The sequence below is a fragment of the Euphorbia lathyris genome, chromosome 10 (genome assembly GCF_963576675.1).
Source record: "Euphorbia lathyris chromosome 10, ddEupLath1.1, whole genome shotgun sequence".
Classification (NCBI taxonomy): domain Eukaryota; kingdom Viridiplantae; phylum Streptophyta; class Magnoliopsida; order Malpighiales; family Euphorbiaceae; genus Euphorbia; species Euphorbia lathyris.
The window spans coordinates 39588616-39603370 of NC_088919.1; the positions used below are offsets into that span (position 1 = coordinate 39588616).

The 14755-nt window shown below is 33.0% G+C and overlaps 1 protein-coding gene across 1 annotated transcript; it reads right to left on the bottom strand.

Moving 5' to 3' along the window:
- Nucleotides 1-525: 525 nt before the first annotated feature.
- LOC136209263 (uncharacterized) lies at nucleotides 526-14332 on the bottom strand. The gene is made up of 23 exons (XM_066000687.1): nucleotides 14183-14332; nucleotides 13349-13677; nucleotides 12811-12914; nucleotides 12089-12157; nucleotides 10937-10997; nucleotides 9534-9673; nucleotides 9225-9414; nucleotides 8771-8832; nucleotides 8371-8459; nucleotides 7271-7343; nucleotides 7119-7178; nucleotides 4103-4249; nucleotides 3943-3981; nucleotides 3794-3828; nucleotides 3147-3233; nucleotides 2873-3038; nucleotides 2611-2688; nucleotides 2308-2444; nucleotides 1952-2028; nucleotides 1741-1810; nucleotides 1449-1514; nucleotides 1067-1220; nucleotides 526-808 (listed from the first exon to the last, which is right to left on the bottom strand). Exons 1-22 carry the CDS (start codon nucleotides 14240-14242, stop codon nucleotides 1086-1088), a joined length of 2274 nt encoding a protein of 757 aa, XP_065856759.1. The 5' UTR covers nucleotides 14243-14332; the 3' UTR covers nucleotides 526-808; nucleotides 1067-1085.
- Between the last annotated feature and the right edge of the window lie 423 nt (nucleotides 14333-14755).

The following is a 14755-nucleotide window of genomic DNA, read 5'->3' on the forward strand; positions in this document are numbered from 1 at the left end:
TCAATCAAGGAGACATTGTAAAACCACAATAGCTTATAACAGTCCTATAGCAATCCAAAGCATGCTTTATTTGACTTAGGCATGCTTATATTTATTACATTGAAGTATTATGCAATAATTACAATATGTACTCTCTTTTTAAATCTTTTATGGTGTCAGTAAATCTTTATTAGCTTGGTTTCGATACTACTAAATATCTTTTTGTCAACGGTCAAAGAACCAGATAGCCCTTTATCATATTCAGACATCCGACTCTCATTTGACAGTCATCTGTGGTGGCTACTCCCATCGTGTCATATTCAATGTCACCTACTAATTTAGTATCTTTGTTCAAGAGTGACAAAATATTAGGGGAGAATAAATTCATGTCAGCATTCGCAAATCACCTGCTACTTTACTCTGTTTGTGCCAAGAGTGGCATGTAAAAGTATACAAGAACAAATATTCCTAATATTTTCATAATAGGACATCAAGCATAAACTTAACTTAAAATGTGAACGATCGCCTATTTAATAAACAAGAAAAGGAACAAAAAGCTAAATCAATTGAATTGGTGAATTTCATAATTCATTTTCAATATCTGTCTTTAGTCTGGAGGTGTCGTACAATACAATTGCAAGATTCAATTCAAATGTTACTTGTTTCTTTTTCTTGTCCCCTTTACAAGTCTCTATAAAGGTGTACAAGTTCAAGCATTGTACCATCCCACATCATCAACTTTTTTCTCAAATAACATCTATCGATAGCAAATGATGTTGTTCATTCAACCTCCTTCACTAGTCCCTTCTACCTGATTATCACACCGAACCTGCAAATGCAAATAAGAATACAATTGCCAAATGGGAATTCAATTTAATTTATCATACAATTGCTAAAATACCCCCAACCCATTTCTTCTTTTTTAACAAGGGTATTAGTGGAAACATATATAATGAATTCATTAATTACTATACTGGAAAAGTTAACTGATTTACATAGACTGTCAACAATCCCATTTTTCAGAAGATGCTATGCAGCCAACTCCAGATCACAATATATTTCAATATCAGATGGTTAAGAAACTTACTTATCAGGAATTATGAGATTCAGTTCTGTTTCGTTAACACTTCGATATCAGCTCCAACCTCGGCAATCTTGGTATCTCTAGACGCCTTGGCTGTTTTGGCAATGTTCTTCACATCAAAATCCAATGCAATTTGTTTCACCAGACCATCAAGCATCTGAATTACGAACAAGAGCAAAATATTACAGAACAGAAAATATATACAAAAATGAATGTAGCCTGTAACGCACAGAGTTACTTTTTGCATCTTATATATGTTTGCTGCTCTTGTAAAATTTCTGTTAATAACTACTCTTCATTTTAAAAGTATCTGCCCTATCCCAATCCCTCTACAAATTATTCTCTTGATTTTCAAATATCCTGTAAGACTTGGTTTAGCACATACCAATGATCCAATGGCAACTAAAGCTCGGAATTTTGTATCAACCTCTAGATTTTCCTCTTCTGCAATCTGTGGAAAACCAAGGTCATAGCATTTAGATGGTTAGAGTGGATAAATATGATTCCCCTCCTTCAATTCTTAAATGGAGCATAAAATGATTTATTACATCTTAAGATGCAGGCAAAAAATTTATCCATTAAACATATTGATAGCAGTTTGTTAAGGCATCATAGTAGGAAAAGATATGCAGAGTATTTTCTTTAGCAAATATTAGAAATAATCAAATAGGCTATACCTCAAGAGCCACCGAAAGAACTTGAGATTGACCTTCTTGTTCCTTTTTTTCTATTAGTAACACAGCATAACTGCAAAAGAAACCAATAATGGCTCAAAAGGGGAAAAGTGATGTTGATTGAAAATAAGAAACCCTATTATTTTAAACTCATATACAAAGATCAGGAATATTTGTTTGCAAATGGAATATGCAAAATTGAGAAAATGCTTACTTGAGTATCATGGTAGAATAAGACAGCTGCAAAATCTTGTTTGGTGATGAATAACAACTTGAAAAGACATCAAGTATCTGTAAGATTAGCAGCACATCAATAATATATGATTGAGAACATCAAGAAATAAAAGCTTTGCCCACCACTGCATGTTAATTCCGTGTATATAAAAAAAAAAAAGGGCGGCCCGGTCGCACTACGCGTCCCCGCTGAGCGAGGGTCCGGGCAGGGGTCCCACCACAAGGGTGTACTGGGGGCAAACCTTCCCCTGCCAATTTATTTGGCAAGAGGCCACTATCAAAGCCAACACATGGAATGAAGAATCTTGACCTTAGAAAAGAAATAGCAACAGTTACCTCACTGCGATGCCTCAATAGCCAGCTGTGGAAGCATTGATTCTTGAATAAGTTGGTCAGCAAACGGATGCTAGTTAACAGGTTTGAAGGTAGAGAAGAATTTGTTGTAATTCTCTTGATCATTTCCACTAGTATGTCTGATAGCATGTGAGGTCCACAAGAAAAGCAAAATTCAAATTTACAATAGAAAAAGAACCCAAACATTATGCAAACCTTTCACAAATACATTTCACTCATATGTGTAAAATAACAGCGACATATGTACTTATTGCTGCAAACAGGACACTGGATAGATCACCGTACCGTTTTCATCTTCAAGATGCTTTACAAGTACACTTGCTCCATGCGGATGCAAGGAAATCATCCTCAGGATATCAATGGCTGCATAAAATGTAAAGAACTCTTCACTGAGTGTAAGTCCTTATGATATCAATAACTGCAATAAAAGCCTAACACAACCAAGAGCTTGTTGTTTCATGGATTTCTCTCACTGACAACAGCAAAACCACTTAATAAAAGCACGAAGATCAAAATCTTTGAAATTTATGCACAACTGCAGTCTGACCTGGAAATATCATTGCCACCGGCCAAGATTTTAGTAACATCACCAGTAAATGAATGTCTGTATCAGTGAATATACTAGTATGGTAATGTGAAGTGTCCTTTAAAATTTTAATGACTCCACCAACTTTGGATATGTCAGGCTCTGACAAAGCCAAGCTCTTTTGATCCTTCAAGAAGTAAGAAGAAAAACTATTTAATTAACTAATTATAAAAAATAAGTCAAATTGGTGAACTAACTATAGAAGGAAAAGAAATACAAGTACAGAACATCCTACTGGATCAGATAGCAAGGCAGCATTGAACTCTGTTAACTTTTTCAGGATCCCATCAAATTGTGCCATATCAAAAATTAGCATTCCTTTCTGAAATCAAATTAACCAAAATTAAAGATGGATAAGAAACTAAGAGCAGTAACAATAAAATTTGATTTAAAGTATCCCAACATCAATAAATTTTGAGACCAAGACAAAGTAATGAAAAAATCAAATATGCTCATGCTCTTTCTACATATGGAATTCTCATCTTGGAGAACCATATTTGCAATTCTACATACTGTCAAGTTCATATATACCCAGCCTAGCACTTTCCACATTTATTTTGAAAGGTGAAGTTATGAATGCAGAAGGCTATATAGCTGACCTCTCAGCAAAATTGAAGAAAAATCACAAGGTAAGCATAACGCAATACTACATTAAATACCAAATGACACAAAGTTAGATTTAAGTTTGAGTGTGGACAAGGATAAGAAATTTAAGGGAAAAGGTGATTGGATCGCAAATCTATACAAAATGCAAAAAATATAACAATATTATTGAACCCACATAAGCACATATATGATTCTAATGCCTTCTTCCAAGTAGTTTATCAAAATTTGCACACAGATGGTACAACATAAAAAGAACAAACAAGAGTATGGACATACCTTGGGTATATGCTTGAAAGTAGGCTTTGTTGAAACTGTTTTATGAACAAGACATATTAGTGCTATTTCAACCCTCGACTACTTCAGCAGAACCCACTAGGCAAAATGCCATACAAAACTTGAAATCGTTTCAGTCAATAGATGCATACCAGACATGTTGGAAGGCTGTCCAGGTACATAAGCACTTGCTGAGATGTAACAGAAGAGAAAGTCATAATGTGAAAACCATGCAACAAGGTCAAGACATCTTAAAATTACAAACAGCATTTGCAACATAGGCTCATAGCATAAAAAAGTAACTAAACCTACATCCAGTGAATGGGTCACGAAATGATGAATCAAGGGCGACGTCCCTTTGTCCAGAATTTTGGAGTATGAACTCTACAATTTGTTGACGATAGGCAATAGGAAGATTCTCTTTGAGAAGCCATTTATCAGCAGTAGAATATGGATTATCTGGAAGAAAAACTCAGCCTTTACATTATCATTAATCAAGTAAGAAACTAAATACAGGTTTATTTGCACCAAGCAATCAAAAAAGCCAAGCTAAAAAAATATTAAAAGCATATCACATGGAAGCGACAAAATGAACCGACATCAATATAGGTATACATGCAAGAACTATATTATCTTGAATATCGCCAATAGGACACCAGGAAAAGTTATTTCTAAAAAATATAGGACACAGAAACGTGGGGGACACATGTAAATAATAAAAATATAGGAGTGCATTTACAAATATTAAGATTATAAAAATAGATAGATTTACCACAAACATAACTACAGAAAAATAATATATATCTTATGGAATAGTTATTAAAGGCGCGCCTTTGGCGCATGGCGCAGGCCTTAGTGCCATGACGCCCCCATGGCGTGGCGCAACCGCTGTGGCACGCGCCTGGTGCGCCATGCGGTAGTTGCCAAAGGCGCACCAAGGTGCCTTGGTGACACAAGGGCAGTTAGGGCAGGTTTATGGGTTTTTTGACAGGTACATATAACAAAGTGTTCCGAAGGGTCCCAAATGAGAAAAAAAAAACAAATATTAAAAAGGAAGAGAGATTATACGTTTGAATCAAGAGTTTGATGATGCTTTAGATGAGTGTGATAGTGATAATGAGGAGTGATGAATTTGGAGAGTTTTGATCACGAGTAGAACATAGGATTTAGTATTCAACTTTAGCTTTCTAACAACAACAACAAAGCCTTAGGCCCTGTTCTTTATTACTTAATTTCAGTAACAATCAATTCAGTTCAGTAGTAATCAGTTCAGTATTCAGTTTCAGTATTCAGTTTCAGTATTCAATAATTTATCATTATTTATTATAATTATTATATATTATTATTATTTATATATAATTTATTATTATTATCATTATTTATTTATAATTTCAGCAATTTATTATAATTATTATAATTTATTATATATTAATTTATCTATTTTCATTATAATTATATTTATATATAATTTATGCTTTGTCATTATATATATTATCATTATTTATTATAATTATAATTATTTGGTGCAACTTATTTGCAAATTTTGCGAAAAGTAAATAAATATTATATTAATACGTTTACATTACAATGCTCTAAAAAATTAACTGGCTCAACTACCTTAATATCTCAAATAGTGCAATTTTATCCCTAATATTAGAAGCCAATAGCAATTTTACCCTTAACATTGATAAATTGAGTCAAGATTTTGTATTCATATGAAAATTCATATTTAGACGTTAGGAGTAAAATAACCCCGGACCCAAAACGTTAAAGGTATTTTTGTATCTTAATACTTAATTGTAATAAAAAGTTAAGAGTGTGTATTCATATAAAAATTTGTATTTAATTTCATAGGCTTTAAATTATATATAAATTTGTGTTTGTATGTAATTTATATTTTTAATTTAAATTAGACTCATTTTTATTTAATGTCATAGGATTTTATCGAGCCTAGATTTTATTTGATATTTAATTTAGTTTAATCTTTAATAATATAATATCATCATTATTGTTACGTTCGATTAAATTCGGTTAAGTTCGGTATCATTCAGTTAAGTTCAGTAGCATTCAGTTAAATTCAGTTCAGTATTCAGTATCATTCAGTTCAGTTCAGTAGCATTCAGTTCAGTTCAGTTTTTTTCAGTAATAAAGAACAGAGCCTTAGTCCCCAAATGATTCGGGGTCGGCTAACATGACGAAACCGTGAAATCAAGTCATATCAGCGATATAAATTCTCTTCCTCCACTCCGTCCTAGCAACTGTCATATTTTCGTCAATCCCCAATAAACTCATATCACTCTCAATCACCCTCTTCCAAGTTTGCTTAGGCCTTCCCCTACCCCTCACCATTGCATCCCTTTGCCACTCTTCAATCCCTCTAACCGGCACATCAAGCACTCTTCGTCTTACATGGGGTTTATTTTGCATTTTAAATTTTATTTATGCTTAAGAATATTGTCATGGTTTAGTATTCATTGCATTTTTATGTTAGTTTTATAGTTTTATTATTTTATTTTTGTAAGTGAGCCTTGTCTCGCTATGGCACATGGCCAGTGCGCCATGCGCCTTTAATAACCATGTCTTATGGGATTAGTGGGTCAGAATCGTGCAATTATGGGTGAGGACACTGCAATTTATGGGTGAGAATCATGAGTTTAAAATATTTTATCATTGAAGGGTCTGCTTAGGGATTAACAGCAGATTTTTCAATTCTTTTAGGATTAGAAATTAGAAGCTAATAGAGAATTACAATATTGGAAATTACACAACAAAATTAGAACGTTAGTAGGATTCGAAGTTGAAAACTGAATAGTCAAAAACTCTAAATCAATTCCAGCTGCAGCAAATAACACCGCTTTATTATGTAGGCAACTGTAGGATGCGTGTTTTCAATTTCTTCAATTTACGAACTCTTTCTCAGTACGTCTCAATGGTTTCCAATCCATTTCAGTATTGAAAGTGTTTCCGTTACGGAAAACGTTATGTCAATACAGCTAGCCTTGGATCACACAAGTCCAGAAGAGTGCAAGGTTTGTAATTAAATATAAACCAGTACTGTATCTTTCTTACAAAAAGGATGTCATATGCTAGCTGAAACCAGTACTGTATCTTCCTGTGAGCCTTTGAATTAAACTTAATAGTCAAAGAATATCAAACTTTTAACAAGAAAGTGAACAAAATCTCAAGCCCAACCAGCAATATAAAGCTTATAACTTCCCAGAAAGAAAAATGCTAATGATATTTAGGACAGAACAACTATCAAGGCAAGAGACCTGTCATAAAATCACAACCATCAAAAATTGGAAAAACAGAGAATTTGCAAAAAAACCTGATCTGTTATAGGGAAGCTTCCGAATAGGCTCGCCATCTCCAATATCAACATCAAATACTGAGTAACAAAATATAACTAGTTACATTTACATAGAGGAGTCCAAATCTGATTATACTCGCAGAAAAAGATTCAAAGCTGCTAATACTAACCATAATCATATTCAGTTCCATCAAGAACAGGCCGCTTCATGCCATCATCAGGTCCATCAATAACTTCACCAATCTAAACATGGAAGAAAATTAACCATGAAATTAGTAGTCTTACAGAGAAGGAAAAAGAATTCAAAAAAGGATGAAGGCAAAATGAGCAGGAAGAGAAAGCTAAATCTATTGATTACGACATCCCTAGCATTTTCATTACCACAAACTTCTATGGTAACATGTCTTCCTATAAAAATTAGTTTTCAGTGTTGTGGGACACGATGCATAACTATGACTTCAACTTACTATGCGAGACTACTCACTATCCAATACACTACTAACTACTAAGCATTCTTGACATCTCCTTACATTATTAAGACGCAAAATACTTTTTAGCTTTGATTTTCTTCTTATCCTATTTTTTTAAAATCTACTGAACTCAGAATTCATCTTCACGACATGCATATCCACTTTTTTCTGGTCATAGACCACAAAGTTAATGTCACAAAAGGCACAGAATCTATACATCCTACTGTAAAAAAAAAAAAAAAATCAGAATGTTTTGCTTTAAAACTTTATTTTATAGGTAGGTCTCCAACAGAAAAGAGGACATGCTGGGAGGGTTATTGCCTCAGCCTTTATTACATAGCACATCAGATTTTTCTCAAGCTAATCATCAATCACTAAGTAAGTTATGCGCCTCTGGCCAAATATCCAAAAATCTAAGAATTGAAGAAACAACAGTTGTTTACTAATGATTGGACAAAATAAGGGCCAAAGGTAAACGAGGCATATTGAATCACGAGATAAGGGAGAAAGGAAAAAGTAAAAGAAAAAGGAGAAGAAGTTTCCTTCAGTGTTGTGAACAAGCATGTTTTTCTCGTGCTTTTAAGATTGAAATATGCTACAACTTAAACTGTATAATTTTCAGGGGTGAACTTCAACTTTTGCACATGCAAAGATAGTTACTGCCGACAAAATAACAGAAAATAAAAAATACAACAATCAATTTTATACAATGAAATTATATATGAAAAGCCAGAGGAAATACAGCTCAAATCAAAAAGAAAGAGAGAGATTGAATATCATAATATGTTAAGCTGATTTACTTTATCCCACTTCTGTTCTCTCAAATTCCATGCATATGCTACACCATTGTCCCCTTCTCTGACAACTTTAGTCTGGCCATCAGTGGTTCCTGATGATAAAATAATAAGAATACTACATAAGGCTAACAGTTTGCATCAAAAATAAAGCAGCAATGCATGCCTATTATCCATTATGGATACCAAGGTGGAACTATCTCAAAAGCAGTACTGACTTGCATGGTGAACAATAAAGTATCATTCAGTGTGATGCTGTAGTTTATGCTTGTCAAACTCTGTTTATATTTAATTGTAACCAATATTCATTGGACAGCACACTAGCTTCATTATAACCATAAAATGAATCTCTAAATAATTATAGTCATAATAACTTCTTTAAAGAACGATATAATTGAAATTACACCTGGAATTTGTAAAGCATCCATTCCTGGTAATTCTTCCAGTCGCAGTCCTCCAACTTTCTTCCTGATATAAGTAACATATTACGTCAAACTATAAGAACTAGTGGAAAGAACACGAATACATTCGTGCTAATCTAATTGTGAATCAACAGCCATATAACAATAAACTCAAATGATTTTCCACAAACAAAAATCCACAAAAACCTTATACATCACAAATCGGCATAAGTTTGAAAATTCAAACCTAGCAACAAATATAAGTGCTTAACCTTAAGAGATGTGAACATCCAATGTGACAACAAATGTGCAAGCATGCATACATTAATACATATAATATGCATAGTAGTAATAATATAAGTGTGAAAAACAATAGCATAGAGAACTATCATAATATACTGATTGAAGATGTGTTTGTAGATGTCAAATAACATACTGATAATAGAAATTAGATAATACCTGCTTAGCTTGTATTGAGAAAGTTGGGAAACATATGACTCAAGATCTAGTGGATCTGCAACTCTCCCGGGATCTGATGTCCAAATACGTGCAACACCATCTGAACATGCTGTTACAACGTCGCCATTTTGTAAGAACTTTGCATCCCAAACACAACCAGGATGCTCTAAAGTTTGAACACAGACTCCATCTGCAGCATTAAAAATGATTTCCCATGTAAATAATATTTAAAAGATATTTGGAGCATTCTATTGAAATGATTATCTTAAGCATTTGAGCTCATGAGTCAATAACGCAAAAAACAACTACCTTTCCATATCTTTGCTGAACAATCCTCACTACCACTGACAATAAGTCCAGACGGATGTGAATTGACAGAATAGACAATGGAAGTATGACCAACCATCTCCATCAATACTTGGCCACTTAATGCCCATAATCTGATTGAACTGTTGCAATGGAAACAACATTAGTGACAGTAAGAGATAATCCGATGTAAAGGAGGGCAACAAATTAAAAATAAAAAGCTAGCAACAGTGAAGTAACTGTTTGACAAATAGACTCAAGTTCTCATTCATACACACTACTAAGGCAGAACTACAATAAGGCTCTGTTCTTTATTACTGAAAAAAACTGAACTGAACTGAATGCTACTGAACTGAATGATACTGAATACTGAACTGAATTTAACTGAATGCTACTGAACTTAACTGAATGATACCGAACTTAACCGAATTTAATCGAACGTAACAATAATGATGATATTAGACTTTAAAATAATTTAATGATAATATTGGACATTAATAAGCTTATAATAATAATAATAATAATAATATTTCTACCAAAAAAAATAATATCAATAATAAATAAACATATTATTAAAGATTAAACTAAATTAAATATCAAATAAAATCTAGGCTCGATAAAATCCTATGACATTAAATAAAAATGAGTCTAATTTAAATTAAAAATATAAATTACATACAAACACAAATTTATATATAATTTAAAGCCTATGAAATTAAATACAAATTTTTATATGAATACACACTCTTAACTTTTTATTACAATTAAGTATTAAGGTACAAAAATACCTTTAACGTTTTGGGTCCGGGGTTATTTTACTCCTAACGTCTAAATATGAATTTTCATATGAATACAAAATCTTGACTCAATTTATCAATGTTAAGGGTAAAATTGCTATTGGCTTCTAATATTAGGGATAAAATTGCACTATTTGAGATATTAAGGTAGTTGAGCCAGTTAATTTTTTAGAGCATTGTAATGTAAACGTATTAATATAATATTTATTTACTTTTCGCAAAATTTGCAAATAAGTTGCACCAAATAATTATAATTATAATAAATAATGATAATATATATAATGACAAAGCATAAATTATATATAAATATAATTATAATGAAAATAGATAAATTAATATATAATAAATTATAATAATTATAATAAATTGCTGAAATTATAAATAAATAATGATAATAATAATAAATTATATATAAATAATAATAATATATAATAATTATAATAAATAATGATAAATTATTGAATACTGAAACTGAATACTGAACTGATTACTACTGAACTGAACTGATTGTTACTGAAATTAAGTAATAAAGAACAGGGCCTAAGTCAACTCCAAGACAGAGAGCCCCTAACTGTAAAACTGCAAAAAAAAGTGAAACAGATAACTTACCCATCATGTGATGCAGAAAGTACACCCAGTCCATGCATTTCTGCCAAACCTCGAACAGTATCTGCAATGTCAGGGTGATATTTGACGTTGAGACATAAAGTTCAAAGAAATAAAATATGTTCCTTAGCATGTATATATATAGGCAAGCCTTAACAAGCTAGCTTCCATATCCCACAGCTGACCAAGGTCTCAAGCCAGGCATCTAAAGCTATTTTTGGCAAAATTTTACAGTGAATCAATCATCATTCACTATGTGAATCCAACTGCTAGTAAGAATTATCAATATCATCAATTGGGTACAATGATTGCCATTGCAAGTATTGATTTTCTATAATAATATATATAATTCTCACACAAGTGATTGATAGAAACAAGAAAAAAAATATAAAGAGAATATTTTATTAAGATAATTCTCTAATAATAAGGACAGGAAGAAGATAGTATATCAGCAGAGATGAACTCAACCCCCACAGGAATATTGAAATTCCCTCTCTACTCAGAGTAGGGCCTCACTCTCTAAAGAGCCAAACAGTAATTTCACATAACCTTTTTTTCTCACCCTACCCCTATATACTAACTAAAGCCCTCTCCCATAACTAACTCTCTCTAGGCCACAAATCATGTGTCTTTAATTCCCCTACTACCCTTTATTTCCATTAGCATATTCTCTATCACTGATTTTCACTAATGTTGCTTGAACCAATCAGAACATTCTTTTACATAATCAATCCAAAAAGCTTGCTCATAAAGAAAGAGATTCATGGAATAGGTAATCTAAAAGATATAAAGAGAGTAAAAACAATACAAAACTAAGAAAACTGGTTTCTCCTTTAGGTATTAAAGATATGCATTCACTCTTTTCTAGGGCCGTTCAAAATTGGATGGGTTATAACTGATATTAAATTTGAGCTAAATGCACAATGCTTTATAGTAGTAACTAATCTTCTTCCAATTCAAATTTGGACAGCCAACACTTTTCCAAGCATTAGACAAAATACACTTATTAGAAAATAGTAATTGCGTTGTAGTTTTTGCAAAATCACAAGAATACCCTAGCAACCAATATCCAATGAGAGCAGTTCATGATTCTAATAAATCTACAATGAATCGGTAGTTCAATTGGTCAGGATCAAAACAGAAACAAAAAATTACCTGTATGCCCTACGAAAGTATGCAAGCATGTCCTTCCTTTCCAAAGTTTTAAAGTCATGTCACTTGAACCTGGATTATGTTAGGAAGCAGATTCAACACCACAGATTCATAATGCAACAAGCAATCACACCATCAATCTATTTGCATCATAAGGTAAAACTAATTGGAAGGAAAAGATACTTGAAGAAAAACGAACACACTAATTAGTACATACCTAGGTGAACACAGATCGAATGATTCAAAATTCAATCCCAAAAAAGGAAAGAAATAAGGGTTTCCCTCAAAGTTAAGTGGTAGAAAAGGATAAGAATAAATGAGTTTGAGAAGCATGAAGAGCTTCACATCACTTTCTAGAGTTCTATTCTGTTGGATACACACTTGGTACTAACAACATAACCAACTAATAGTAGCATAACTGCTCCTATGTCTCCATACATAAAATACCAAGCATTACCAATATTGTGAAGTATGACAAGTTTGGTTCCCAATTTACATGCAAAGATCACATCAAATTCAACATCATGCAAAACAAACTTGCAGATTAAGCAACCATTTTCTGCTTCTATACTTACTTTATCAAGATCAAATACTTCATCCAAAAAGATGGTCAAAAATGAATAAATTCCTTAACCAAAAAGAAATAATAAGAGAAGTTTGCACCTTGTGAAGATCTTATAGCCAATGGGTTCAAAGAACATACGTTCATAAAACTGAAAATGTACCTGTAACAAGCTCGCCTGATGGAAGCTTTATAATTGCCTGGATAGCTGATTTATGAGCCTCCCATGACTCAACTGCCTGGCCCTTTCTCCATCGTTTCACAGTGCTTAAATGAAGAAATCCATGAGGAGAATCTTATTTAGTGAAATCAGAAGAAGTGTCAAATTGAACTAGTTTATCAGTTCTCTCAGCCAAAATAAAACAGTTCTCTACTGTCAACAGATATTAGTTAACCAAATTGACTATAAAGATACTTCATTGTTACAAAAAAATGTTCAGTGTGGAAATGCTATCAGTTCAGCTAATAAATGACAACATGAGCATGAATGTTAGTTGCTGAACAAGATGGATTCAATATACTAATACTGGAACCAGGAGGAGTGTTCAGACACTCTCCTGGTCAGTGCTGCATTACTTGGCTTGTCTCAGGTTGCACTAAGAGAATATGCAAGTACAATAAATCCTAAAGCAATTAAATAGTTCAGGACATTCAAATCAAATACAAACATACAATAAAAACAAAGTGAATAATGAGCTCACCAGTCAACAGAAGATGACAGAATGTCTTCATTATCCAATGCAATGCCTGTGACTTGCAGCTGGTGGCCCTTCAAAATCTCAGCATCTCCGGTGCTTAAGTTCCAAATCAAAACAAGTGTGTCCATGCCACCAGACACAATCCTACCAGCCGGATACACTTCGTTTGGTGGAATCCAGGCCAATGGACCGACAAAACTCTCATGTCCTAACAAAATTTTTGGTGTAGCATACTTGCGCTTGTCTGATGACTCAGGAGACCAAAACCTCACAGTACCATCCCTTGATGAAGTGGCAAACACAGCATCACCACATATACATATGCCTCGGACCTAATATTAAAACAAAGGCAGTATTTCAACATACAGTACTAAAATTAACGAAACGACATGAATTTTTCAGGTTATACCGAGATTCATAGGTCCTTATGCAAGCAACATGTCATTGAAGTGAAATGTAGCATAATGCAAGGAATTAATTGATAAGTGCAATACTTATCAATTCAAATGTGGATACAAGTAAACTAGCTATGAAGAAAAAAGCATCATAATCACAAGTTCTAAACTACTCAAACTGTAATTTTTTTTTAAAGAAAACTGTAGATCTTTTTAATATGACCATGAAATGCATTCTACTTCAAGCTACTAAATCGCATATAGCCTCAATTTGCATCGGTGGATTTATCTGTGCCAATTGAAATTCGCAAGTACGTAAAGATCTTATACAGAATTTCAGAGAAAATAAATAGAAGTAGTTAGAGTACAAGAAAACAATCGCCGGAAATAAAAACGCAAAAACATCCAAGAGAAAGGGAACTCTGAGTGAAAAAGATCTCACGTCGTCATCGTGGCCTCGAAGTTCGCAGCTCAGTTTGTATTCCTGGAAATCAATCTCCATTCGGATAACAGCAATTCTCTTATTACAAGATTCTGTAGGAAGAAAAAGAAGAAGAAGAACAAGAAGAAGGGGTTTTAGGAGTGAATTTGAAAATAAAAGCTTAATGCAATCAAAATGACTCTGACTTGCTTATTAAGTGATCTCTTTGGGTTATTCCCGGCCCATGTAACCAAAAAAAAATTTTGAGTACTTAATTAATAACTATCAATATTATTTATTTATTTTTTGAAGAATAAATCAGTAGATTAATAATCAGCCTCATAACAGACAGTACCATGCATCCAACTCGGAGCAAAAAAAGACACAAACTCACTAGCATTGGATAAGGCATGTCGTGCAACGACATGAGCTCCCCTTTTCGCTAGCCTTGATGAAAAAGACACTTTGAAATCGTGTCGACAATTTAATAAGACTCGACAATCCTGAATGATGTTGCCAAAATCTGAAAGGTCCAACTCAGATGAATTGACACTATTGACAACCGAAATAGAATCAGAATCAAAAAGAACATTA

Excerpts from the sequence above, each read along its gene's own strand:
- LOC136209263 (XM_066000687.1), bottom strand. The coding sequence starts at position 14,242 with ATGGAGATTGATTTCCAGGAATACAAACTGAGCTGCGAACTTCGAGGC. Across the intron at positions 7,344-8,370 it reads GAGAACAGAAGTGGGATAAA|ATTGGTGAAGTTATTGATGG; the intron begins GTAAATCAGCTT and ends TTCCATGTTTAG. Across the intron at positions 3,829-3,942 it reads ACAGCCTTCCAACATGTCTG|TTTCAACAAAGCCTACTTTC; the intron begins GTATGCATCTAT and ends TTCATAAAACAG.